Genomic DNA, 26,313 nt, shown 5'->3' with positions numbered 1-26,313 from the left:
GCTGGAGGCGGGAAGGGAACTGCAGCTGAAGTTTGTCATCGAGAAGTCATCCCGTCCCTATTTTGTTGGCTGCCCTTTCCCTGTGCCCCCCACCCCGCCCCAGAGCCCTGAGCTGTGGCGAACGCCGCTGTGCCCTCCACTGCCGCTCCTCCACCGTCGGAAGAAGGCGCCCCCTCGAGGCTGCCGCTCATTTGGGAGGATGCTCACTGGGGCCTCTGTATCTCAGGGGTGGGGGGCGTGGGGACGGTGTGGGCAGAGGTGGAGGTAGCTTGCAGATCACAGCCACACCCACGAGGCTCAGGTTCTTCGGGTGTCCAAGCCGTCCACGCCACGTGGTCGTTTCAGGATGGCGTTGGGTGCCCAGTGACATGGGTGTCTGCTGCAGACTCCTCAGGTGGAAGGGTCCCCAGGATACTTCAGCTAAAGGCTGAGGCAGGAGGAGAGGGCCTCATCTTTGAGGAGCCTCACGCCCGGGCTAATCAAAGGACAGAACCCCTTTGGGGCTAAGGAGTCAAAACCTGTCTATAGGAAACCGTGAGTGTTTCTATGAAGGGGGAATAGACGTGTGTGTGAGAGTGAGAGAGAGAGGGAGAGGGAGAGGGAGAGAGGAGAGGAGAGGAGAGGAGAGGGAGGGAGGGAAAGAGGGAAAGAGAGAGAGAGAGAGAGAGAGAGAGAGCGCGAGCCTGGCACCAAGGAAGCAGGTGTGGGGTAGGGAGTTGGGATGGTGACCCTCTGCTTCTCAAGGGAGCTTACAGCGTTGTTGTGAGGGTTTAAAATGATACCTATAAAGTACCTGGCACATAGAATGTGTAAACATAACTACGGTTATTACAACACAGTTGTTTGGGAAATTATGAGACGAGCCCATCTGGAAACACTGGAACTGCATTGGTGGGGAGGGAGACCGAGGGCAAGGAGGCCTTTCTGGGACCTGCTTCGACTGACCAGGCCTGCAGGGTGTGCAGGGATCAGACTGAGCCCTGATAGGACAGGCCGGGCAGTCTGCCTCCGGGCTGTGCGTCTTGGCACCAGCTGCTGCTGCGGTTCTACGCCCACCTCGCGACCCTCTAGCTCTCGCCAGTGAGTTAGCGACTCCTGAGAACTGAGGGCCCTCCGAGATCCTAGCGCAGGCCCCCAGCCCGCTCACCAGACAGCAACGGCTCAGAGGGGCCCATGACGGGCGCAGTTGCTTGGAGGGCTTGCAGCCCCCTCGGCAGGAATTCGGGTCCTCAGACCTCCTGTCCAGCATCCTTTCTAAAAGTGTTCTCACCGCGTTTCTCTGGCCACCGGGGATTGGAGCTATTGAAGAGCTTCACTGCACACGGGGGCAGTGGGGGGCGCGGATGACACGGGTGTGGGAAATGCGCTATCATCTGCAGAATCCACCGGGAGAAGCCAGGGGCCTGCCCTCAGCCTACGGCAAGCACGGAGGCCGGGTTAGCGTCCATCACCTCAGGGCTGTCAGCAGGGTGCTCTGACCGTACTTCAGGTTGTCTGCGCACCAGGGAATGTCCTGGTTCAACAGCCCCAGTGGATGGCCCGGTACTGAATGCCAAGTGCGGAATGGCTGCCACTGTTCTCAAAGCACCAGGTGCCAAAGATCAGGGATAAACAAGGACCTCACCTTATCAAACACAAAACCTAGTGCAGTGGAACATGTTTCCAGATTAGAAACTAAACATGTATGGGCAGATCAAAACACTGGTTTGGCCACACACCATAACAGTGATGTCATGAAGGGATGCGCATGTTAACGGAGCACAATTACTGCCCGAGTGCACGCTCGGACTTTCAGAAGCAAATGTGTTTGCCTCATGTGCAGCCAGCACCAAATGTGATGTTTAAAAGGGCTGTGGGAGGGGCTTCCCTGGTGGCGCTAGTGGTTGGGAATCCGCCTGCCAATGCAGGGGACACGGGTTCGAGCCCTGGTCCGGGAAGATCCCACATGCCGCGGAGCAACTAAGCCCGTGCCCCACAACTACTGAGCCTGTGCTCTAGAGCCCGCGAGCCACAACTCCTGAAGCCCGCGCGCCTGGAGCCCGTGCTCCGCAACAAGAGAAGCCACCGCAATGAGAAGCCCGCGCACCACAACGAAGAGTAGCCCCCGCTCGCTGCAACTAGAGAAAGCCCGCACGCAGCAACGAAGACCCAACGCAGCCAAAAATAATAAATAAATAAATTTATATTAAAAAAAAGGGCTGTGGGAGAGGGAATGGGGAGTGACTGCTTGAAGGGTACGGGGTTTCTTTTTAGGATAATGAAAACATTCTGGAACTAGAGAGCGGCGATGGCTGTACATTGTAAATGTACTAAATGCCACTTACGTGAATTTTACCACAGCAGAAAGAGAGACACTTTAATCACTGGCCTCAGGCCACAGCCGTCACAGGGAAGAGTTAACAAGCACTGAAACGGGTGCAGGAAGAAGACCAGAGTTCAAAATTCCCATCTTAACGTCCCACGGCGGAAGTGACTGCAGAGGGGCATCAGAGGATTTGATTACTTATCAGAGGATCTGATTACTTATCGAACATACCGGTTGCCTGTGTTCATAGCTTGGTTAACAATTGGTGTCACCTTTATACCACCACCAGTACATTTTTTATTATTAAAATAAGAAGAAAACTTGCTTTACCTGCAAAGTTTATTGCATAGAACACACACATTTATATGAAGGCGTAACAGTGTTTCGACATGTGAAATCTGTACAGAAAAATCTCAGAATCACATCTGTTAAGATGACTGTCTCTGCCTTTTGTATAAAAGAGCAAGTGTGTAACAGTTTTTAAACCTAAGGCACCAAGCTCTATTCTATAACAGAGATACAGTACTCTGAATAGCAAAGAACTAGGGGATCAAAGAATAACTACTTTCTTTTACTAATCGAAGACTGGTGGCTACAAAGAACACAGGCCTGCTTCAAACTATTTGTGATTCACCAGAAAACTCATTAGCATTAGGACCACTAATTTGAATTCAAGTTTTAGTCAATGGTTTAAGCAGGATTCAATGGATTTCAGGAAACATATATTCTGTGTACACGTGTGTGCGTGTACACATGTGTGCGTGTTCACCGTGTATGTCTCTGTGCCTATCAAGGGGACCGAAGAATAACACTGCTCCTGTACTCACTCGCAGCCAGCCGCTAGAGAAAGGCAAGCAAATTTTGATTCCACATCTCAAGCCTGAGTGTATACTGAAGGGCAGGCCTGGAGAGCACAAGCAGAAAAAGATTATACACAGTAAACATTTAGAGGAGTTAAACATACCCCATCAGACAACAGCCAAATACAGCCTTATGTACACAATAAACATAATAACATGTTTTTATAGATAAACCGCAGTATGTACTTCAAAATGAAACACTGACAAGATGCTAAAGATCACACCTTCTAGGGCTCCCAGTATTTGGGGGTATCAGTGCCTGTGTATGGGGCTGGCAGACTATGGCAGAGTTAGCAATATACATACATAGCGGTAAAATGTGATTTAGTATTTTGCAACCTTCTGTATTTGTACGTTAAGAACAATCCAAACAAAGCTCTTGTGAGGAACCTCGAGGCCCTCAAATAAGCCGTCATGTTCTCTACAAGATCAAATGTGAGTTTTTATTGGTAAATTAATTGTTAAATGGAGTAAACGTGATTTTAAGATTTCAAATATATACTGAGAAAAAACTATTCCTCTGGTAGAGATTCTCTTAGAAACTCAAGAGTTAGCATTTTATAAAGACACCCTTGATACATACTCAAACGTGTTGGCAGGAAAACACAAGAACGAGAGACATGAAGATTTTTACAGGAAAACAAAACGACTCTTTACTCAGAACCCTTGCTTGTGGGCAAGAGTCAAGATGATATGAGCATCTTCTGAGATATGTTAAGATGACGTTTTGATGTTTCCCGTTTTTTTTTTTTTTTTTGAGAGTCATTTTCTTTGCCAGGTTCAAGTAGGAGGTGGAGAAATTTTGAGAGGTGTGCCTGGAGGTCAAAATCCAGAGTGGAGAATGGCTTCTCTTCCAGGCTGGATGAGGTTTACATATCTGACCAGAGGGAAAAAGAAAAGAAAGAAGGTTAGTAGAGAAAATGCTGGTTCCACACCAAGTGGGCCCCGGCTCCGCTCTGAGGTGCGCCTGGGACCCTCAAGTAGCGCCCCTGGAGTTGCTGACACGCTGGTGCTCTTATAAACGTTCCCCAACCCCCAAATGGGCCCAAGCTCCTCTCAATTTCAAAGAGAGCTTCTCAAGGAAAGAAAAACACAGGGCTTTTGGTTTTGGAAACACAAGTTGAGAGACTAATTCCAAAAACCTCACTAACCCTCTGCCCTGAATGATGATCTGTGTGCTGTAGAGCAGCCAGTGGATCAGGAGCGCAGAGGAACCTGAGGGGTCTGGGGTTTGAAATGAACCCCACTTTGTATATCTGGCAGGAAATGCAGGCCATAAAAATTAGAATCAAGTCATTTACCCTCTCAAAACTAACTTAACGGAGGGCTCTTCTACATCAACCTAGTTTTAGACCAACCACTGTCTTCTCCCTCACCAAGACAACCCTGGAACAGCTGGAAACACAGAAGGGTTCAAGGTCAACTACCTTTCAAATGAAGTGAAGATGGGATGAGGCCTTACCCAATAGAGCAGAAACAGATTTGCTTGTTTTCTTGTTGTCTACAGGTGGCTGGTGACTTAGGCAGGATGTCATGGGACCTTTCAGATGGTGTTTTCGGCTATCAGGAGGGATACTGGACTTAGGTGGTTCTATCTCGCTTGTGATGTCAATAATCTTGTCACAGACCCAATCCTGTGCCTCTGAATGTAAGCTCTTGGAAGGTCCCACGGTGTTGCTGGTTTCTGCCTTTCCGGTTTTGGCTGCTCGGTTGGCTGTTCTTTTGGTGGAGGATCTGGAAAGAGGTATTTTGGTTATAATCCAGATTATCCCCAAACCAAGGCTTTGCCTGAAGGAAGTTTTATTATTTAATTCTAAGAAATGCCTTGGACATAAACTTTCAGAATCACAGAATGGGAAGGCTGGATGGAAGGGACCCTGGAGATCACAGAACACACTGGTTTCCAAATTGTGTCCTCCCAGGTCCTAGGGCTCCACGGGAACGCTGAGGGGACCAGAAGCAGCTGCGCATGCAGGGCTCTAGGGACGCTGTCCCTACCGCAAGCAGATCCAGGACACGGCCAGTAAGGCGGAGTGAGGACTCATGTGGGTTTACCAGCTCCACTGCTCTTTCCACGCCATCACTGAGTCTCTTAGCAGATTGCTTCCACAGGCCTTGCAGGTTAATGTCTTTTCAGGCCATCGCCCAAGGAGCCTACCTTTCCAGGAATCTGGTCCTGTTCTTCTGACCTAACCTCTGACCCTCAGTTTCCCATATGTACAGTGAGGACTTTAGTATCAAACTCAGAGTTGCAATGAGAATTAAGATAGTTGAAACGCCTGGTATACTGCAGTCACTCTATCCATGTCCCCTCCGGACTGCATGAGACAATACTAACCAGCATGAATAAAGGCACAGTTTGGAGTCAGGTGTATCTGGGTTTGAATTTGGGCTCTGCCCTTGAACGGTGGGATGCTGGGCAAATGAGGCCCATAATCTCTGCACGTCTGAGTTTCCTCGCCTGTAAAAATAGGGATGCTCATCCTCACTAAGCAAGGCTGCTGTGGGGATCAGTTTGTTTCTCTAAGTCGAGTGCTTGACACAGTGTTTGGTATAAACTGAGAGCTCAGTCAATCATCTCGTGCATCATTCTAAGAATGCCAATCATAACCCTTCCAAGTGTATTCTGATGAACTCACCTAGGGACTCACCTGGCACTCTTTGTCTGATTCAAAGGGTCTTTCACTCTTTTTTGTCTGAAGGTTTTCATGTCACAATTTAAAAGTGTTTTTGTCTCTTTACGGATGTAGCTACAAGTCTCATCTAAAAACACCAGCTTGCGAGTGTTCTTCACATTTTTAAAATGTGTTTTTGGTTTTGTGGATGACTCTGTGCCATTTATAAAAGCTAGAGAAAACAAAAAGAGCAAGAAGATTAAAACTGGAGGTTCAACAACAAGACAAGCAAGGTGCCTGCCGGCTCGGGAGGGAGCCTGCCTGAAGGCAGGAGCCGTCTCGTGGCAGCGCTTCCTGGAGGCATAGCCTGGACTACTGCCCAGCGCACAAGCCCAGCCAGCCCTCAAAGCACAAAGCGCCACCTTTAAGGAACTTGCCCTCTCTCCTTTGCCAGCAAAGAATGACGCACCGCGCTTCTTGCCCCTCCTCCTGGTGACCCTCTTATTTTAGTCTCACCTCCGACCTCAAGCTTTTCCAACGCCCTAAGGTGGAGCCTACAGCTCAGCTGCCCCTACTGCTCCGTTCTCGTGGCATTCTGGCCAAACTTCTTTTACGTGTGACCAGCTTGTGGCAGCACCACGGTCTGTTCATGTCTAGCTCCCCACTGGCTGTGGTTCCTCGAGGCCCCAGTAGCTAGCAGAGCGCCCAACTTGTGTGTTCAATACCCGCTACGCCATAAAGGGTGAACGAATCGTGTTTTCTCAAATGCCATTACTGTGGCCATTAAGTGGTTCCTACTCACCAGGGAATGAACGAGACTCAACAATACACCTTAGGGCCGCTCATATCACAACATGATTCTCATTTTCTCTCAGTGAGGCGGGGAGTGGCATTCTACCTATGGTCAGTCATGAATGCGCCACAAGGCCCTGAACTGCGAGATGCTGGTAAGCCTCACACTGAGCTGAGAAAGAGCTGCCATTTACAGTCTCTCAGCACAACCTGAAACACAGTAACAGCTGTAGCAGCAGCTAATATTTATTGAGAGTTTGCTATGTGTCAGGCACTGTTAGCACTACACGATCTCACTGCAATCTCATGCCCATCCTAGGGAGAGAACAACATTAGCTTCTCCTTTTTCAGATGGGAAAACTGAACACAGAGAGGTTGAGTAACTTACTCAAATCCACACAGCTCAGAAGTGGAGAAACCTTTGGATGAGCCTAGACAGTCCAACTTCTAAATACTAACAGAACTCAGAAGGCAAGCAAACCTGATGGATGCATGTCATCAAAGGAATCACTGTCACTTTCTGACTCGTCCTCATCGTCTGCCTCGTCCTCCTCATATGCATCACTGCTGAATGTTTCTGTAGCCTACCATGAAAAATGAAAGTCATGATTACATCTAATATTCAGTCATCCTGACTTAGTTATTTCAAAGAAGACAGATTTCAGGGCTTCCCTGGTGGCGCAGTGGTTAAGAATCCACCTGCCAATGCAGGGGACATGGGTTCAAGCCCTGGCCCGGGAAGATCCCACATGCCGCAGAGCAAGTAAGCCCGTGCGCCACAACTCCTGAGCCTGCGCTCTAGAGCCCGCGAGCCACAACTACTGAAACCCGTGCGCCTAGAGCCCATGCTCCGCAACAAGAGGAGCCACCGCAATGAGAAGCCTGCGCACTGCAACGAAGAGTAGCCCCCACTTGCTGCAACTAGAGCCCGCGTGCAGCAACAAAGACCCAACACAGTCAAAAATAAAAATAAATAAAATAAATAAATTTAAAAAGACAGATTTCACACCTGGATTGATGGCTAATTTTTGTCATTTCAGTTAAAAGGTAAAAAAAAAAAAAAACTAACCTCTTTGGCCCACAGAATCTACAGAGGACAGGACAGGTGGCCCGTGTCTTGCAGCTCAGGAAAGCCACTCAAGAATGAAAGACTTCCCTGAGTGGGAGCCAAGGGGCAACAGCTTTGGGCTGGCACGGGGGATCTGCCAAGGTGGGGCCCTGGCTAAAAAAGTTCCTGGCTGCTGCTTGAGGCAGGGCATCTCAGGCCGATGGGCTAAACGATCCTTGAGATGGCAACTCCCAGCACTTTTCAGGAATGACATTTCTATTCTAAATTTTCATGGTATGAGTGACCACAACTGGGCAACTGTAAATAGGCAAAATATCAGTTTTGTAGCTCAGAGGGTAAAGAACACAGAATCTGGGGGCAAAAGACCTTAGATGCACGCAAACCATCAAAAGACAGGACACTGGGGCCAGGGAGGGAAGGGTGGCAGTAAACAAATACTTATGAGACATACCCTGAAAGCACTAACCATAAAGGAAAGAAGCTGCTAAATTTCAGTTCATTAAAATAAGCTTCTGTTTATCAAAAGACATTATGAGAGTGTGAGGCAAACTACTGCACAGGGGCTAATAACTGCAATACAGATGTCCCAAGGGCTCAGAAGTAGAGCAGGTAAAATCTCCTACAGATCAATACGGAAAAGGCAGGTCACCGACTGGAAACAGGGGCAAAGGACTTGAAAAGGCACTTCACCAAAGTGAATCTCCAAATGGCCAATAAGGCACCCGACTCCATTAGTCATCCAAAAATATGGATAAATTCAGCGATGTGAAAATCAAGAACTTCTATGTAGCAGCAGACAGCAAGAAGACAAGCCACAAACTGGGAGAAGATATCTGCAACACATACAAGAAAGGAGAAGTTTCTAGAACATTTAAAGAACTACCAATGAGTAAGGAATAGACAAGTCAGCCAGAAAGTTTTGGGCAAAAGACCTAAACAAGCGTTCCACACAAGAAAAAACATGAAAGCTAACTAAAGGTATGAAAACATGCTCAACCTTTTTAATAATCAGGGAAATGCCAATGTGACATGTTATTTCATTACCACCAGAGATGGGCAAAAATGAAAAAGTCGGCAAGAATGTGAAGCAACAGGAATTCGTATGCACTGCTGGCAGGAGCACACAGACTACCTTTGAGGTATTTGAATCTGGCCTTCTTGTCCGCTTCATAATTTCCTCAATTCTCTATTTAAAGGAAAATAAAAATCAAACATGAAAACAGATTAAAAACAAAACACTGGTCCTGAAGAAGTTGATTATTTCCATGTTCCAGAAGCGGACAATATATATCAGTGACTGCTCCAACGCCACAGATATAACCGACGCAAGACCCTGGGCCGGCACCTGGGTGCCTTCCTTCAAGCCCAGTTTCATGATCATCTAGAAAACACCCTGAGCAGTGATGGGCGTACTTGTTATCCTAACACAGAAATCCAAATGACTTCTCACTCCTGATTTTGCCGACATGGAAGTTTATTACTTAGACTGAGCACATATTATTGCAAACCAATTAGAACTTGTGAACATGATTTTAGTCAGAACAGACCACGAGTGAAGCCGAGTTAATGAAAAGAATGCACCCCAACAATGCAACCCCGTCAGAGGTTTTGTTACTAGAAGGAGCACATGCAGGAGGGATAAGAGTTCCCTTCTTTCCTGAAGGTGAGGAGAGCTACAGCTCTCTGGCCTCCTCAGGGTGACTGATCTCCTGACAGAGACGCCATGAAGTACCTTGCTTGGTCCAGAGCCTTCCTTGCTCCCAGACAAGCCACGTGGGTTGCACAAAGTGAGGTCCTACCTTACAAACAGCCTGCGCCTTGGCTTCTCAGGGAAGCCTCCACCTTCTGCTTCTTCCCACTCAGTTGCTGAAATTTCCAGCCCAGTTTAGAAACAACTCTAACTTCCACCAACCCCTACCATGACCTGAGTGACTCTATTCAAAGGAGCTTTGTTCCCAGAGATTTGCTGTACAGAGATATCTCTGTAATGGTCATCAGTGGTCCACGAGGGAGACGTATGATCAGTAAGAGGAGATCATTCTAGGGAGAAGGGGTCAGATCCTTGGATAAGAGAGCACAGAGGGAAAACAACCAAGGCTAGCATATCACTTACTTGTCATTTTCTAAAACATGTTTTGATATCACATGCCCAACATTGTTTTAAACAAAGAATCAAACCCCCCAAACCGAGAGAAGGAGTACCTTTTTTCTTTCTAATCTCTCCTGCAAATTCTGTAACATAATTCTCTCGTGTTCCTTCTTGCGTTTGTCAGCCTCCTCCTGAGCTTTTATTTTCGCATCACTTTTCTAGAAAATTTGTACAAAAATATCATTTAATCTCAATATATCTGAATGACATCAGTGAAACAGTAAGATGTTATCCAGAATAAAAGAATGTAACCTTTTGATTGAGTACCCACATATATAACATTCATGGATCATCAGTTTTCAAACCATTAGCAAAAATACACAAGAACTAGCCTATTATCACAAGGATTTACAAGCCATGCTAATCCCCTTCAGGACCTCAGGGCTGTCAGACCACGACTGTTTCAAGTATGTATGTGATTGTGTAGTCTTCCACTGACACAGGCATCAGAAGCCAAGTCTTACACTTCTCAAAAGCAGCAAGAGGATTCCTAAAGGTACTTTCTCGAGGAATGCAAATGCATTACAATCATTTATGTAACATATTAATTGATTTTGATTAATGATACACTGAAACTGGAATATAAATTAGGCTACAACAATAATTTAAACTGAGTATAGTCTGAGCTCAGTTTGGGGGTTTGTTTACCTGGTGATTTAAATTTACATGGGTGACATTCTCATCAGTGAATCTGATGAGGCATACATAATTTGTATCTTATCTGTTGTGGCACAGGTGTTAAGTGTCACCACAGAATGCAGGGCTGGGAAGAGCGATCTGGATTTCCCGAAACCAAGCTGTAATATTATTTATGGAGACGAACTAAAGGACTGCTCATCTGTAATCTGCTGCTTTCTGCTTCACTTTCTGTTTCACTTGTAAAACATTCTGGGATTCGGCCAAGGGTGGCTGAGAACAACTCACACAGACACGGTAACAGCGAGACTGTAATGTGAATGCAAGCAGAGCATGCAGCATCTGCTTGTTTTCTGCCTTGGAGAAATAGACTTTTGCTTTGGGTTTCTACTGAATTTTAGAATCTGGTTCTCATCCCTTGATCAAGTGGGGAGCCGGCAAACCTGGAGTTCCACTCTTTGGTCTTGTTGTTCTTGACTTCCTTCCTTCTTTATCTCCTTTGGTGGTTGCCCATCTCCAAATTCTGAGAACTCCTCTTGTTGGCCTTCATCTGCTTTCTTTGCTATGTCTTTCATTTTCCTGATGACACAGAATATTTAAATAACTCTTACTATGTGCATTTTTATAGTAAAGCTGCTTGTGTATAGTAATACAATTTCTATTTACACCAGATTCACCACTTTTTCTGTGTTGTTACTACACAGGATTTGCATAATTTCATCTTTTTTAAATGGGGGAAGCTAGCCCTTGGGAGTAGAAAAAGATTTCTGTCAAGTAGTGGGCTACTTTGCGTCTTAAAACACAAATGCGCGTGCTATAAAATCACTCCTTCTTAACTGTTTTAGACGTATGCTCACACCCAGTCTCACATGGGGGTGTGAGAGACGAATTTAGAGGAGGGTCTGGTGGTGCTCAGAGGAGAAAAGCCCAGTCTACAGTGACTGGTCTTCAGGGCTTTTAAAATGTTAAACTAGCTCTGTTTTACATGAAGCAATGAATAATATTCTTCAAGTTATAGGGGTGTTTTTTCTATTCATAATGTCTCCTCCTCCTTTCTCCCAAACCCATATAAGGTACATGGAAAGCATGTGACTGTGATTCAAAAACACTTAATACTTAAAAACAAAGTCAGGACTGTAGTTATTCTTTGCAGGCAGTGGACAGAGGTTTACATCAGAAGGCCCCAAATCAAATGGGCCCTGAGATCGAAGATCAAGAAACCTTTAGATTGAGGTAGAATGCACACAACTGTACATGACAATGGCAGCCCACAAGTCACTGGAAACCCAGTAAAACACAAGAAGTATCCTTTCCAGGTTTACAGATTTTTTCTTTTTTGGTAACTTTTTATTTTCAAACTTACAAAAAAGTTTCAAGCAAAGCTGCTTTACCAGTTACTAACTCTATGTGTGTGTATGTATTATTTTTTATGAACCATCTAAGGATTGAATTCTGAACTAAAACAAAACTGTATTAAGAATGTCACTGGGACAAATGGCAAATTGAACTGCTGACTCTGAATTAGAAAGTAAAATAATATTTTCCTGATATTAGTTATTATACTCTGGTTATGTCAGAGAATGGTTTTGTTCTTAGGAAGTATACACGGAAGTATTTAGTAGGAAAGGGTTATGATGTATGCAACTTATTCTTAAACAGGTTTACAAATTCTAAAGTTATAAAGGACTTTTGAAATAGAGAAACGGGCTGATGCCAGTGAATGGCAACAGAAAGAGTCTTGTGTGATCACTCAGGTGCTCCTACTGAGATCCAGGCCCCTGACATGAGTTCAGGTCTCTATGCATCTTTACAGCACACCTGACGGCACATGACACATAGAGACTAAAAAGGACCATACAGTCATCTACACACCAGCGTCCTGTCTGCTTGAAATGCTCCCCACATTTGTTTAAAAGGCGACGAGTCATTTCTGATTCACACTGGAGAAAATGTCAGTTACTATTTGAGAAATTATAATACATCTAACTTGAGGATAAAGTCTGACTTCCAGAATTCAGGCCCCAGCCAAGATTTACAATATAGAAAGGATGATTTTGTGCCAACCTTTGTTCCATCTCTTTTTGTAGTCTTTCTTCTTCTTTTTCCTTTTGTTCACGAGCAAGGCGTCGTTTCTCTGCCAAAATTTTTGTTGCCTCCTCGGCATTCATAGGCCCTGGTGTGCTTTTATTACCAGACTCTAATTTAAATTAACATGTAAAACAGTTAAGTTTAGGGAACTTACTGCCTCTAAGTCCAACAAAGAGGTGCAAGACAACCTGTGATGTTAAAAAAAAACCAAACAGTATGTCCGTGGTCTAAAAGGTATAAATAAACTATAAGTGATTTATGTAACAGCTTTTGTTCAAAAGCCCAGCTCCCGCCCCCTCACCCCCACCCCCCAACAACAGAAGTAGCATATTGTTGATTTTTAACAACTACCTGTTCCAAAGTGAAATAATGTACTCCTGCTTTGGTTTAGCTGTTTTGAGATACCTGACTGAATTGCCTCTATGGGAAAAAACTTAAGATATACTGAATATAGAGGAAGACAAGCTTATGCTCGGTCCAAATGAAGTGTACAGATCTTTTATTTTTTAAGTTATTTTGTCATGCCATTCAGCTTGCAGGATCTTAGTTCCCTGACCAGGGATCGAACCTGGGCCCTGGCAGCAAAAGCGTCGAGTCCTTAACCACTGGACCGCCAAGGAATTCCCTGAAGTGTACAAATCTTAATTACTCAATTAAACAAAAATATATCCAGCGTACATTGTGCAGCATCTTTACTAAATAAATACTGTTTAGCTAACTGTTGATAATAGTATGCTAACATATTTGGTTGATCATAAAGTGGCTAACTGTAGATAATCAAAGAAACCAAGACTATCACTAAAATAAAGTGACCACATGGAGGCATAACATTTTAGTTCATGTGACGAATTTGTTTTAAGTATGACGAATTTGTTTTAAATAAACTACATACAAAAATGAGGATTTCAGGGCTTCCCTGGTGGCGCAGTGGTTGAGAGTCCGCCTGCTGATGCGGGGGACACGGGTTTGTGCCCCAGTCCAGGAAGATCCCACATGCCGCAGAGCGGCTGGGCCCGTGAGCCATGGCCGCTGAGCCTGCGCGTCCGGAGCCTGTGCTCCGCAATGCAAGAGGCCACAACGGTGAGAGGCCTGCATACCGCAAAAAAAAAAAAAAATAAATAAATAAAAAAAGATTTCAAAAAATCAGGAATAAATAATTTGTAATAAAAAGATCATTTCTGTTACAAAGAATTCACAGTGGAATTCCTTCAAAAAGCAAAATTCACGAGTGTATTTAAAATTAAGTAATGTCAATGGATATTAAGAATGCATGTAATACCAAAAAAGAAAATTACAGGCCAATATCTTTGATGAATATAGATGCAAAAATTCTCAAAAAAAGACGTTAGCAAACCAAATCCAACGACACAAAAAAGATCATACACCATGATCAAGTTGGATTCATCACAGGGTCACAAGGATGGTTCAACAAACGCAAAGCAATCCATGTGATACAACACATCAACAAAAGAAATGACAAAAACCACATGATCATCTCAGTAGATGCAGAAAAGGCTTCTGATAAAATTCAGCATCTCTTCATGATAAACTCTTACCAAAGTTGGTATAGAGGGAACATACCTCAACATAATAAAAGCTTTGACAAACCTACAGCCAATCTAATACTCAAAAGTGAAAAGTTAAAAGCCTTCCTGCTAAAATCTGGAAGACAAGGATGCCCACTCTCACCACTTCTATTCAACAACAGTATCGGAAGTCCTAGCCACAGCAATCAGAGAAGAAGAAGAAATAAAAGGTATCCAAATTGGAAGCAAAGAGGAAAATTGTCATTATATGTAGTTGACATGATATTATATATAGGAAACCCACACAAGACTCCACACAGAAACTACTAGAACTGATAAACAAATTCAAATTTTTGCATCTATATTCAACAAAGTAGCAGGATACAAGATTAACATACAGAAATCCGTTGCATTTCTTTACACTAACAATGAAGTATCAGAAAGGGGAAAAAAATCCCTTTTAAAATTGCATCAAAAACAATAAAACACTTAGGAGTAAACCTGACTAAGGAGATAAAAGAGTTATATGCTGAGAACTATAAAACATTGATAAAGGAAACTGAAGATGATTTAAAGAAATGGAAAGATATCCCATGCTCTTGGATTGGAAGAATTAATATTGTTAAAATGGCCACACTACCCAAAGCAATCTACAGATTTAATGTGATCCCTATCAAACTACCCATGACATTTTTCACAGAACCAGAATAATCCTAAAATTTTTATGAAACCATACATAAAAGACTCAGAATATCCAAAGCAATCCCGAGGAAAAAGAACAAAGCTGGAGGCATAACCCTCCCAGACTTCAGACAATACTACAAAGTTATAGTAATCAAAACAGTGTGGTACAGGCACAAAAACAGACATATGGATCAATGGAACAGAATAGAGAGCCCAGAAATAAACCCACATATCTATGCTCAATTAATCTTTGACAAAGGAGGCAAGAATATACAACAGAGAAGACACTGTCTTTTCTGTAAGTGGTGTTGGGAAAGCTGGACAGCCACATGTAAGTCAATGAAGTCAGAACACTCCCTCACACCATACACAAAAATAAACTCAAAATAGCTTAAAGACTATTAAAATATAAAACAGGACACCATAAAACTCCTAGAAGAGAACATAGGCAAAACATTCTCTGTCATAAATCGTAGCAATGTTTTCTTAGGTCAGTCTCCCAAGGCAATAGAAATAAAAGCAAAAATAAACAAATGGGACCTAATCAAACTTATAAGCTTTTTCACAGCAAAGGAAACCATAAGCAAAACAAAAAGACAACCTATGGACTGGGAGAAAATATCTGCAAATAATGTGACCTACAAGGTCTTAATTTCCAAAATATATAAACAGCTTATACAACTCAGTAACAAAAAAACAAAAGCCCAATCAAAAAATGGACAGAACTAAATAGACATTTCTCTAAAGAAGCCATATAGATGACCAAAAGGCACACGAAAAGATGCTCAACACCACAAATTATCAGAGAAATGCAAATCAAAACTACAATGAGGTATCACCTCACACCAGTCAGAATGGCCATCATGAAAAAGTCTACAAACAATCAGTGTTGAAGAGGGTGTGGAGAAAAAGGAACCCTCCTACACTGCTGGTGGGAATGTAAATTGGTAGAGCCTCTATGGAGAACAGTATGGAGGTTCCTTAAAAACTAAAAATAGGGGGTTTCCCTGGTGGCGCAGTGGTTGAGAGTCCACCTGCCGATGCAGGGGACACAGGTTCGTGCCCTGGTCTGGAAAAATCCCACATGCCGCAGAGCGGCTAGGCCCATGAGCCATGGCCGCTGAGCCTGCGCGTCCAGAGACTGTGTTCTGCAACGGGAGAGGCCACAACAGTGAGAGGCCCGCGTACCACAAAAAAAAAAAAAAAAACCAAACAACTAAAAATAGAGCTACCATATGATCCTGCAATCCCACTCCTGGGCATATATCTGGAGAAAACCATTAATTCGAAAAGATACATGCACCCCATTGTTCACAGCAGCATTATTTACATTAGCCAAGACATGGAAGCAAACCAAATGTCCATCGGCAAAGGAGTGGATAAAGAAGATGTGGTACATATATACAATGGAATATTACTCAGCCATAAAAAAGAATGAAATAATGCCATTTGCAGCAACATATTAGGACCAAGATGTTATCATACTAAGTGAAGTAAGCTAGACAGAGAAAGACAAATAACATATGATATCGCTTATATGTGGAATCTAAGAAAATGATACAAATGAAGTTATTTACAATACAGAAATAGACTCACAGACATAGGAAACAATCTTATGGTTACCAAAGGGGAGGGGTGGGGAGGGATAAATTAGGAGTTTGGGGGCTTCCCTGGTGGCGCAGTAGTTGAGAATCTGCCTGCCAATGCAGGGGACACGGGTTTGAGCCCTGGTCTGGGAAGATCCCACATGCCGCGGAGCAACTAGGCCCGTGAGCCACAATTACTGAGCCTGTGCGTCTGGGGCCTGTGCTCCGCAACAAGAGAGGCCGCGATAGTGAGAGGCCCGCGCACCGTGATGAAGAGTGGCCCCCGCTTGCCCCAACTAGAGAAAGCCCTCACACAGAAACGAAGACCCAACACAGCCATAAAAAATAAATAAATAAAATTTTTTAAAAAATTAGGAGTTTGGGATTAAAATATACACACTACTATATATAAAACAGAAAACCAACAAGGACCTACTATATAGCACATGGAACTATACTCAATATCTTGTAATAACCTATAATGGAAGAGAATGTAAAAAAAGAATGTATATTTATATATATATATGTGTATATTTATATATATATATATATATATATGTATTAACTGAATCACTTTGCTGTACACCTGAAACTAACACAACATTGTAAGTCAACTGTATTTCAATTAAAATTTAAAAAAAACAAAACAGAAACAGACTCACAGACATAGAAAACAAACTTACGGTTACCAAAGGGGAAAGGAGCAGGGGGAGGGATAAATTAGGAGTTTGGGATTAGCAGATATGAACTACTATATATAAAATAAACAATAAGGTCCTACTGTATAGCACTGGAAACTACATTCAATATCTTGCAATAACCTATAATGAAAAAGAATATGAAAAAGAATACATATATAGCTGATTCACTTTGCTATATACCAGAAACTAACACAACATTGTAAATCAACTGTACTTCAATTAAAAAAAAGAATGGCAAAATACCAATATGATACTTTTTGGAACCCACATACTGACCTGACACATGTATGGTCTATGTATGGAAACTGCCCTACAGCTCCTGAAGGAAACCTGCTCAGCCACAAATGGCTGGCGTGCTCTCTCCAAGGACGGAAAATACCTTAGGGCCATCCACTATCGGAGCTGGAGGGAAATGCAGGCACCACCTAGACCATGGCACTCATCCAACCCATCCATACTTCCAATATCAGTTCCAAAAATGGGGGTAAGAAGTTCCAGCAAGCAAACAAAAAGCAGTGTGCCAGCGTGACTGATGAAATTCTCTTTATTTAAAAGAAAGTTCGCTTCCTAAAGTTCTCTGCACTGGGGAGTAAAATGACGTTGACAGTTCCCAAACTACCTTTTCTGTGTTGCTGAAATGAACTTCTTAGTGAACGAACTCACCTTCACAGATCATATCCTTTTGGCTTGCAGTCTCAGAGCTGTTAATGGTGTTAGAGATGGCTTCATTTCTCATTCCAATAGTACCTAATGCATTTTGTGCAAATACGGTACGCTGCATAGGAATTACTCCACAGGAAAAAGAAAACTGCGTCGACTGTTTTGACGTGGCGGGTGAAGGTGACGGGGGGCGATTCTTTTGGATTTGCCTGCTGGGAAAAAGTAATCGTTAATGGGGCAAGTCTGGTATGGTTTTGTAATACATATGTGATGATTTTTAGTGTACCATTTCATAAGCTGTAATGTCTTGACTTTATGATATAATGATATTTTATAACAAAGGTAAATCCATTTTTAAAGGCTCTTCCCTTTATATTTACATTACCATGCATACTAAATTATTTATGAAACACTGATGTGAAATTTATCCTGGTAAAATACGTATCAGGAACAGTGGCAAATAAGCTACTTACCTAGCACTGATGGGAGATGGAGGACACCACCTGCTTGTAGGAGAAGATGACCATCTATAACACGGTATCTGTGATGGTGATAGGCGCTTCTTCGTAATCGGGTTTGAGGCCTGTTTGTCCGTTCCTGATTTCTGAACAGATCAATACAATCAGATAAGAAATTACTAGCATTACCTTTTGCAGCTGGCTTTTCAAGAGAAAAATATTCTGAATAACATATAATTATAGCTCCTTAAACTCCCAATTTTCCTTTCATGCATGAGCATTTGGTACAGAGATACATTCTTCCAGACTAACAATTTATATTACACAATTCAAGCATGTCATAGAAATAATTTAAAAGAATTCTTTTACTTCAAAACCTACTTTTATTTTTAAATCCTAATTGAGGTTTGCAATAGTTCTCAAAAACGTTCCTTCAGAGTTTAGAAACACAGTTCATATAAACTGCTTTATTTTGTCTCTTCTACTAAAAATTAACCAATATTCCAGCTTTGGGGGGGTAAACTCTGCAACAACGAATATCATATAATTTTAAATTATTAAAGTGAATTTATTTTATCACAGAACGCTATAAATAAGAAGTTGCTTATGTTGTGAAATCTGACCTATCATAATCTATACAACAAAACATACAGATTTTAATAGAAAATTTCTCAATGAAAGGCACTTGTCGAACCTGTGAAGAGTCTTTCATTTTCACCTTGGAAGACATTCTCATGGTCACCGCAGGGGAGGCCTCGGGGGGCGCCTCCATACTTGCCTCAGAGGGCACTTCTGTACTCTCCTCTGGGGATGCTTCCACGGTCGCCTCAGGAGATGCTTCCACACTAGCCTCAGATGACGCTTCCGTGCTCACCTCTGGGGACGAGTCCACGCTCACCTCTGGGGATGAGTCCATGCTCACCTGTGGGGACGGATCCACACTCGCCTCAAGGAACAGATCCTCGCTTGCCTCAGGTGATGTTTCCACGCTAGTGGGGGGTGTTCCTGCGCTCGCCTCTGGAGGTGCTTCCAGGCTCACCTCGGTGGATACTTCCAAGCTTGCCTCGGGAGGTGCTTCCACGCTCACCTCAGGGGATACTTCCAAGCTTGCCTCGGGGGATACTTCCAAGCTTGCCTTGGGGGGTGCTTCCACGCTCACCTCCAGGGGCACTTCCACACTCGCCTTGGGGGCCGTTTCCACGCTTGTCTTGGAGGGTGTGTCTACTTTCTCCTGGGGAGGTATTACCACTGTTGACTTGTGAGGCACTATGGTACTCTTCAACTCATCACTGCTGTGCTTAAGCAGGGGCATGTTTACATATTGGAATATATTGTGGATGCCTGTAGGTAAATGAGGACAGAGAGTGAAATTCCACACAGCTAGAAATTTGAGAAGACAGAAATGCACCATGTAACAATATAAAAACAAAGAGACTGCGTTTATTAGGAAATGACAGGGATTACACACAACACAGAAATGTTTACTGAAATGGATCACAGACACAGAACAGAAGCATCGCAAAGTTGGTACTTCAGAAGCAGCACCACCACCAAGAGAGGCATTGTGAAAACAGTCCACTCCAGACGAAAATAAGATGCTTCTCCAAAGCTGATGTTTGCCGTAAGCCATTTCTATTTTAATCACACTATAGTTCAGAAATGATTTTCATAGAAAATTACAAGACCTTCAATGCTTTTTAAAAGTAATCTAAACAACGTCACCAAGGCCAGGGATCTTACCATTACAGGTGATTACATAAGGCATTCTATATATGATCGTTTTAAAATAGAGTATAAAAAAGCATTTTCTCACCCATACTAAAAATTGTAATAAGACATTAATCAGAATGGGCTGGATCTCCAAGGTCTCTTCCAGCTTTAACAATCTAAATATTTTTAGCCTAACAAATGGACAAAAGTCCTAATATCCGGTACCAGCTAAGATAGAGGAAAGTGATAATACTAATGTTGGGAACCAGGCAACCTCATGCACTGCTGGTGGAAGTATGGATTGGTATATGCTCCCTGGGAAGCATGTTGGCAACAGTGTATCAAAAGCCATTCTAAAAAGTACACACTCGGGACGTCCCTGGTGGTCCAGTGGCTAAGAATCTGCCTTCCAATGCAGGAGACAAGGGTTCGAGCCCTGTTTGGGGAACTAAGATCCCACATGCCGCGGGGCACTTAAGCCTGCATGCTCTAGAGCCCACGCGCCGCAACTAGAGAGCCTGCGTGCCGCAACTACTGAGCCCACGCATGCACACCAGAGAGAAGCCTGTGCACCACAACAAAGATCCCGCATGCCGCAACTAAGACCCAACGCAGCCAAATCAATCAATCAATCAATATTTTTTTAAAATAAAAAGTCCACACTCTTTGTTCTTGCAATTTCACTTTTAGGTTATTCTGAAGAAAAAATCAGATAAATAAATGAAAATGTATGTATGAGATTACTTACTACAGCATTGTTTAATAATATAATTTAATAATTATATTTAAATATAATCCAAATATTCAACACAAAACTTGGACTATACTAAGGCAGTCATTAAGAGTAATAATATACAATTTTTGGACATAGAAAACAGTATATGTTGAGTTTAAACAAAAGCAGGTTACGATCCCATTCTATTAAAAAATATGTAAACGCAAAGAAAATATTCAGTTATCAGTGGGTATTGGAATAATAGAAAATTATATTTAAAAATTTTCTACACTAAATATTTATTGCTTTATAATAAAGTGATTTTTTTTTTTTGGCCATACCACGTGGCTTGTGGGATCTTAGTTCCCTGACCAGGAACAGAACCTGGGCCCTCGGCATTGAGAGCATGGAGTCCTAACCACTGGACCACCAGGGCATTCCCTAAAGTAAACATTTTAAGGAAGGTGTTTGGTGGTAGCTTTCTAAAGACTTGGTAAATATAAGAGTCGGTTATTTTTTAGTCCCTCACTTTTGGTAGAGAAAGCATTTTACTTACATACTTGTATGTGCCTAAACAGTCACTTATTTAACACTGACTGTGCTACAGAAAATAGAGTAAGTATAATAACTAGATTTCTAATAACTACAGAAATTTAAGGTAAAATATTGAGGTTTTTAATAGGAGTAATATATTAAAATAAAATGAAAGTAATTAGAATACCTTACAATAGACTCAGGGGAGACTGGTAGAAAATAATCTGACACACATACAACTAGGCATAAACAAAGTTGAGGATTACCAAGAGAAGTAAAGCTGCACTACCACAAAGTCTATGACAGCACTTTGGTTTACTAATCATACGGATATAGACATAAAAATAAGCAAAGGGGGTGGGATATATTCTGGAAAGGAAAAAGTGGAGAAAAAAAGACAAAAAGGATGGGAACAATGCACTAGAGCTCTCCATTACTAAGGACTTACTATCTAAAGGCATGTCTAACATGATATGTAACCTATAAATGAGAAAATCCACAAAATCCTGAAGATCTGTTTTATTTTACTAACAATCTTTATGTTCTTAATTAAAAGCTAAAGAGCCATTCAATGTTGTTCTTCCACATTTTAAGAAAAAAAGAAGGGTGGAGTAGGACACTTTCTCCCTTGATATTATTTAAGTTTTTCTATATTTTTAAAATCCAGTACTTTTCACAGTACTGTGATACACTTAAACACAGGTTAAGAAACCCACTGTTTTACAATTTAACAACCAAAGGTCCCTATCTCATCCTATAAATTAAACTGATAACTATTCTACCCTGCTAGAAATCATAAATATGCAACATAAAATGTTGGGTAGAATCACTCATTTGCAAAGTATTGATTCAAATTATTTTTATGCCTTACTGTAGAAAACTAAGTGATACAACCTACTTTTAAGCACAAATACTAACACTTTCAGGCACTCTACTCTATGCCTGTTACCTGGAGTACTGCTTCCAGAGATTAATAATGAAACAGCACTTTTGTTCCTGGCTACTGATGCTTTTGTTGGGATGAACAGGAGACGGATTAAATTATTCTCCCAAAGACTAGTGTATAACTGACAAACTAAATGATGAGAAAAAAACAGAAAGGATTTGATTCGAGGTCTCACAAATAAATGCAAAGCAAGAAGGAGCAATGTGAACTGCTGCAAATGATAACTTTCCCAGCCTAAAAGCAGAGGCAATGAGAGCCACACATATATAACAGGACTGAAAACTGCCACCTGATGGGACTACACTGTTAGGGAAAAGAATACCTGAATAGAGGGGCAAAGGCCCCAGCATACCACAATAACGCCAAAGCAGGAATCCAGGTAATGTATCTAGCAGAACCATACCCAATGTATGGAGTCTCTACAGAGGAACTCACACGTGGAGAAAATAGTTGTACATGACAAAACAACTCTGACATGGATTCCTCCAGATGTATGTCACTGACAGTCATATTGGTCAAGTCGATTGCCAATAGCTCCAAGAGACTGAGTGAATTATTCTGTTAAAAGTAAATCTTGTAAATAGCTTGCTCCAATAAATTTTTATGTTCAAAAAGATCCCTGTGGGGGCTTCCCTGGTGGCGCAGTGGTTAAGAATCCACCTGCCAATGCAGGGGACACGGGTTCGAGCCCTGGTCCGGGAAGATCCCACATGCCACAGAGCAACTAAGCCCATGAGCCACAACTACTGAAGCCCACGTGCCTACAGCCCGTGCTCCACAACAAGAGAAGCCACTGCAACAAGAAGCCCACACACCGCGACGAAGGGTAGCCCCTGCTCGCTGCAACTAGAGAAAGCCCGTGCACAGCAACAAAGACCCAACACAGGGCTTCCCTGGTGGCGCAGTGGTTGAGAGTCCGCCTGCCGATGCAGGGGACACGGGTTCATGCCCCAGTCCGGGGAGATCCCACATGCCACAGAGCGGCTGGGCCCGTGAGCCATGGCCGTTGAGCCTGCATGTCCGGAAAAAAAGACCCAACACAGCCAAAAATAAAAATAAATAAATTTATAAAAAAAAGAAAAAAGATCCCTGTGACAATGACATTTGTTATAAGAGGATGTGACCTGAATCAATTAAATGGAGAGTCTTCTGTAAGTGAACAGTTTGTTACGGAAAAGAAAGGAAAATCATGTTTAACAGGGAAAACTTAGGGGGGTGTTAGAAACAACTTTACATAAAGAAGTACTTCAGTAATAATTTGGAAATCTTGTGTGTAATCATCAGCAGTGAAAACACACCCAAAGGATAGATGTAGATTATGCTGTGAAGCAAGAAAGCAAAGCTTTGAAGTTCAAAATGTTGCCGGTAATTTAGAACTTCAATGTGCGAACTGATGAAACATTTGAAGGGAATCAAGTGCTTCAGGACAACTCTGTCTATACCAACATTCTGTGACCTCCTCAGCTTCACTGCAGAATTATATATTTCATTTGAAGACTCTTCTGGCTTCAGCCAAATAAGCATGGCACCAAAGTACATTTTTTAGTTAAAGAAGGGATATTTTGGCTTCCAATGTTTTGGAATGGCTTTTCAAGCAGCTGAATGTTGACATAAATATAATGCTTTTAAACCACCATTTAAGACCGGTACATAGAAATAACTAACCAGGTGTTTTTTCTTCCACTTGTTCTGTAGATGAATGCAGTTTGCTACATCTTCTATTCAGAGATGAGCTTCTCCTCTTTTCTGTTGTTTCTGGAGATCAAGGGCAAAGAATTTTACCTTTTACAAGCTGTTTATATATATTATTTCAGGGGTGAGCCACCCGTTCCCAAACATTTTTTATCTTATTTAAATTTCAAGTATTATGCAGAAATTTTACATGCCCAAACTTAAAACTAGTTTACTCTTTAAGTAAGTTATACGAAGTGAAATAAAATTATTTAGGAAACAGTAAAAATTAAGCGGGAAAATCTGATACTGACAACATCAAAGTTCCCAAATTAGGAATATACAACATTTAATTTTGGACACAGTCCATAACATCTATTACTAAAGTAATTTATAGTTCAGTTTTAACTTGGTTTTTTTGGTTTTTTTTTTTTTTTGGCTGTGCCACGCGGCTTGTGGGATCTTAGTTCCCTGACCAGGGATTGAACCCAGGCCACGGCAAGGAAAGCACCAAGTCCTAACCACTGGACTGCCAGGAAAGTCCCTTAACTAGCATTTTTTAAATAAAAATGATCATTAACATTTGGTATAGATGTCACAATTTTATCAACCCAAACCAGTCATATGGGAAAAGACACTTTTGTGTCTTTTCCATTTCACTTGAAATATTATGGTTCAGGATACTGATGAAAGTCTTTAAAGAAGAACTTCTCTTTTGGGAACCTCTAAATTAAAGTACGTATGACAACATAGCGTCTTGTGAAAATTCTTGAATTGATAATGTAATTGCACAGCATGAACCACAGAAGTGTAATCAATTCGACCATGTGATGAAATCACCTATCCCTCATTATCACACTGCAAGAAATGACAAAATAGTGTGAACAGTTATTATAAGTCAGCAGTGAGCAGAAGAAAAACAGACTATTTGAATCAGTCAAGATTTAAAGCAACGCTATTTAAAATATCACAGGTTAGATTATAAACTTCATTTGAGTTTGAAATGTTCATCTCTCTGGATTGAACAGGTTTTATTTCAATTTGAAGGGATTTTACAAAGGTAAGCCACTGACAATATTGATTTTATTTTCAATAAAATTATTGGAATCATTAATTTAACGGCATTCATCATTTCAGAGTGTGCAATATACTGTAACTTTAAGCAAACTCTTTCATAAAGTATCTTCCACACATACCTTCTTATATTAAAAAGTTACTTGGAATTGTTCCTTCAGCGCAATTCAACTAATTATTAACTTGAAAGTCATCACCTGTCCCTTCTCTTTACATGTCTCATTGATACAGCAGGCACACATATTAATGAAAACACACTAGTGTTTGCTCATTATATTAAAAATGTAATAAATGTCTGTGCAAGAAATCTCTGCTAATTCCTCCAAGCAATTAGATAGTAAAACATGGCCAATGCTTATGAAACAATTAAAATAAATTAAAATGAAAGTATATAAACATAACATTACAATGAATGTTACCTAGTTTTTCTAAAGGATTGAGTTTGTGAATAATAAATTAATTACATGACAAGCAAGGTGTTAAAGAAAATCCTCCCACATTAATCTATGAATGAACCTGGACTATACATAAAAGTGCTCTGGGAAAGCATATTGAGGGTAAGGGTGGAAAGTGGATCAACTTTTATTGGACCATTACAAGAGAAAATTAGATGCACCAAGACTGACAAACAATGAAAGACCTCTCAAGTTCATCGTTGGAAACTGTAAGAGTTCTAAAAGTACAAATAACGTAAGGATGAACAAAACAAAAATCCTTTTCAACATATTAAAACTATAATATTTAGACAAAAATGGAAATCTTTCCTATTAAGTTAGACAATTAACTAATTATACTTTAAATGAGGTCCAGAATCTTTTGCTGTAGTGGAATTTTAGAGCAATCAGCATTGCTCAAAAAACTGCCAAGGCACCTAATAATACAAAAGAAACATTTTTAATTCAAACTATAATTATGCCTTTGTCTCAATTCACAAGGTACAAAGGTGGTATTTCTTCTTTTCTTACGGCTAAGTTTGAGGGAATGATGTGGAGTATGTCTGCCATGTCTTTTTCCTGCCCAGATCACTTCTGTTTTTTTCTCCATATGGGTATGGCTGTCTAATCCATTTCAATTATCAATGAGAAGCACCATGTACTACAAGCCAGAAATGGTCACTGACACACACTCTGGTAAAGATTTTTTTTAAAGATAAGGAACTCTAGGGAATTCCCTGGCTGTCCAGTGGTTAGGACTCCGTGCTTTCACTGCGTAGGGTACGGGTTCAATCCCTGGTCGAGGAACTAAGTAAAATCCCACAAGCCGGGCAGCCAAAAGAAAAAAAAAGAAAAAAAGGAACGCTAATTAAAAGTGCAAACACTAGGAGCAAAAGGTATTTGAAGTATCCATAGTAGATAACTTTGTTTTATTTTAAAGAACACTGCATTACCTGCAGGAAGAGTTGTAAAGTGGAGCTTAGCAATACTTCTCTCATTAAACACTGTTACCACTTTATTTGCTTTGGGGGAAAACATGGACTTGCTGGTGGAATGTACAATTTAAATACCATGATCCATCCATCAAATGACTAAAATAT

At 41.7% G+C, this 26,313-nt stretch overlaps 1 protein-coding gene across 4 annotated transcripts in view; it reads right to left on the bottom strand.

Moving 5' to 3' along the window:
• Positions 1–2,626: 2,626 nt before the first annotated feature.
• MAP7D3 (MAP7 domain containing 3) overlaps positions 2,627–26,313 on the bottom strand; it is a 35,756-nt gene continuing 12,069 nt past the window's right edge. The window contains exons 7-19 of one of the 4 annotated variants that reach the window (XM_067724466.1): positions 23,700–23,789; positions 19,217–19,470; positions 18,824–19,168; positions 18,145–18,275; positions 17,675–17,883; positions 12,491–12,623; positions 10,870–11,005; positions 9,844–9,948; positions 8,774–8,827; positions 7,054–7,156; positions 5,817–6,012; positions 4,628–4,899; positions 2,627–4,042 (exon numbers count right to left, since the gene is read on the bottom strand). In XM_067724466.1, coding sequence (XP_067580567.1) covers positions 4,035–4,042; positions 4,628–4,899; positions 5,817–6,012; positions 7,054–7,156; positions 8,774–8,827; positions 9,844–9,948; positions 10,870–11,005; positions 12,491–12,623; positions 17,675–17,883; positions 18,145–18,275; positions 18,824–19,168; positions 19,217–19,470; positions 23,700–23,789 — 2,036 coding nt within the window. In that variant the 3' untranslated portion in view covers positions 2,627–4,034. Of the gene's footprint in view, positions 4,043–4,627; positions 4,900–5,816; positions 6,013–7,053; positions 7,157–8,773; positions 8,828–9,843; positions 9,949–10,869; positions 11,006–12,490; positions 12,624–17,674; positions 17,884–18,144; positions 18,276–18,823; positions 19,471–23,699; positions 23,790–26,313 lie in introns of all 4 variants that reach the window. The other 3 variants (XM_067724464.1, XM_067724465.1, XM_067724467.1) reach the window with 3 other exon arrangements.

This window comes from Pseudorca crassidens, chromosome X (genome assembly GCF_039906515.1).
Source record: "Pseudorca crassidens isolate mPseCra1 chromosome X, mPseCra1.hap1, whole genome shotgun sequence".
NCBI classification, from domain to species: domain Eukaryota; kingdom Metazoa; phylum Chordata; class Mammalia; order Artiodactyla; family Delphinidae; genus Pseudorca; species Pseudorca crassidens.
This window is presented reverse-complemented; position numbering and strand designations above follow the sequence as displayed.